Source organism: Colobus angolensis, unplaced genomic scaffold (genome assembly GCF_000951035.1).
Source record: "Colobus angolensis palliatus isolate OR3802 unplaced genomic scaffold, Cang.pa_1.0 Scaffold199, whole genome shotgun sequence".
NCBI classification, from domain to species: domain Eukaryota; kingdom Metazoa; phylum Chordata; class Mammalia; order Primates; family Cercopithecidae; genus Colobus; species Colobus angolensis.
The window spans coordinates 56,935-58,161 of record NW_012115143.1 but is presented as its reverse complement, the minus strand read 5'-3'; the positions used below and the strand labels follow the sequence as shown (position 1 = coordinate 58,161).

Below are 1,227 nucleotides of genomic sequence, written 5' to 3'. Positions count from 1 at the left end.
GAAGAGGGAGATCAGAATAAGGTCTAAAATAAATCTTAGTGGAATCCCAGGAGGAGATATTAAAATTATATTAGAAAGTGAGAGAAATAGAAGTTCTTCTTTTGTTTTGTTTTTTTGAGACAGAGTCTCTCTCTGTAGCCCAGGCTGCTGTGCAGTGGTGCGATCTTGGCTCGCTGCAAGCTCTGCCTCCCGGGTTCATGCCATTCTCCTGCCTCTGCCTCCCAAGTAGCTGGGACTACAGGTGCCCGCCACCATGCCTGGCTAATTCTTTGTATTTTTAATAGAGACAGGGTTTCACCATGTTAGCCAGAATGGTCTCGATTTCCTGACCTCGTGATCCACCCACATCGGGCTCCCAAAGTGCTGGGATTACAGGCGTGAACCACCGCACCCAGCACAAAAGCTTTGTGTTTTTACAGATGTTAGATTTGTTTCTTGTTTAAGAAAAAAAAAATCGTAACAATAACGTAAGACAATAAATGTTTTTCCAAAAAAGAGAAATCATTGTGATTATCTTATCTTATTGGAATGTTGGATAATATAGTCTGCTTCATTAACCATCAAGCATGCTGTAGATTTTCCATTTTTATAGGCTTTGTATCTCAGTTAAGGCAATACTGGTAATTTTTGTACTGTATTTGAAGATGAAAAATACAGATCAAAATCAAAGACCTTGCATAGAAGCTGGATAATGAAGACAGATCTGGAGGAACACATACACACACACAGACACACACATATATAAAGTATACACACTTTTTAAAAAAAGTTTTAAAGCTTTTAAAACAAAAGCCGGCCCCTTCCCTCTCCCAGATTGGGCGGCCCCTTCCCTCTCTCAGAGTGAGTGGGGACAGTGGTTGCATGGGCAGCTTTCCCTCTGGACACACTGCTGCTTGGCCACGCCCCAATTCCCTTTCATCTTTCTCATTGACCAATGGGCTTGGAGCATTAAGGCCACGCTCCTTTTCTGCATTCTACTGGAGCCCTGGTTACACCTCCTCTGGTTCAGTTGCTCAGCTGCCTGGTAGGTGACTGGAGGCCTTGATCAGTGCTTGCTGGGATTTTGCTGACGTGGCCCCAATCCTGCTTCCCTCCCCACCCTGCGATGGCAGAAGAAACTCGACAGAGTAAATTGGCCTTAGCCAAGAAAAAGGTAAATATGCACCAGGTCATGGCTCCCCAACCTAGCCACAGATCCCCTTCGACAACAAGACCAGTGCCAGAGTC

The 1,227-nt window shown here is 44.7% G+C and overlaps 1 protein-coding gene across 1 annotated transcript in view; it reads left to right on the top strand.

Moving 5' to 3' along the window:
• Positions 1-1,008: 1,008 nt before the first annotated feature.
• The window catches only part of LOC105511115 (golgin subfamily A member 8M-like), a 3,155-nt gene continuing 2,936 nt past the window's right edge, over positions 1,009-1,227 (top strand). Inside the window, exon 1 of the mRNA XM_011941197.1 lies at positions 1,009-1,153. Coding sequence (XP_011796587.1) covers positions 1,106-1,153 — 48 coding nt within the window. The 5' untranslated portion in view covers positions 1,009-1,105. The remainder of the gene's footprint in view (positions 1,154-1,227) is intronic.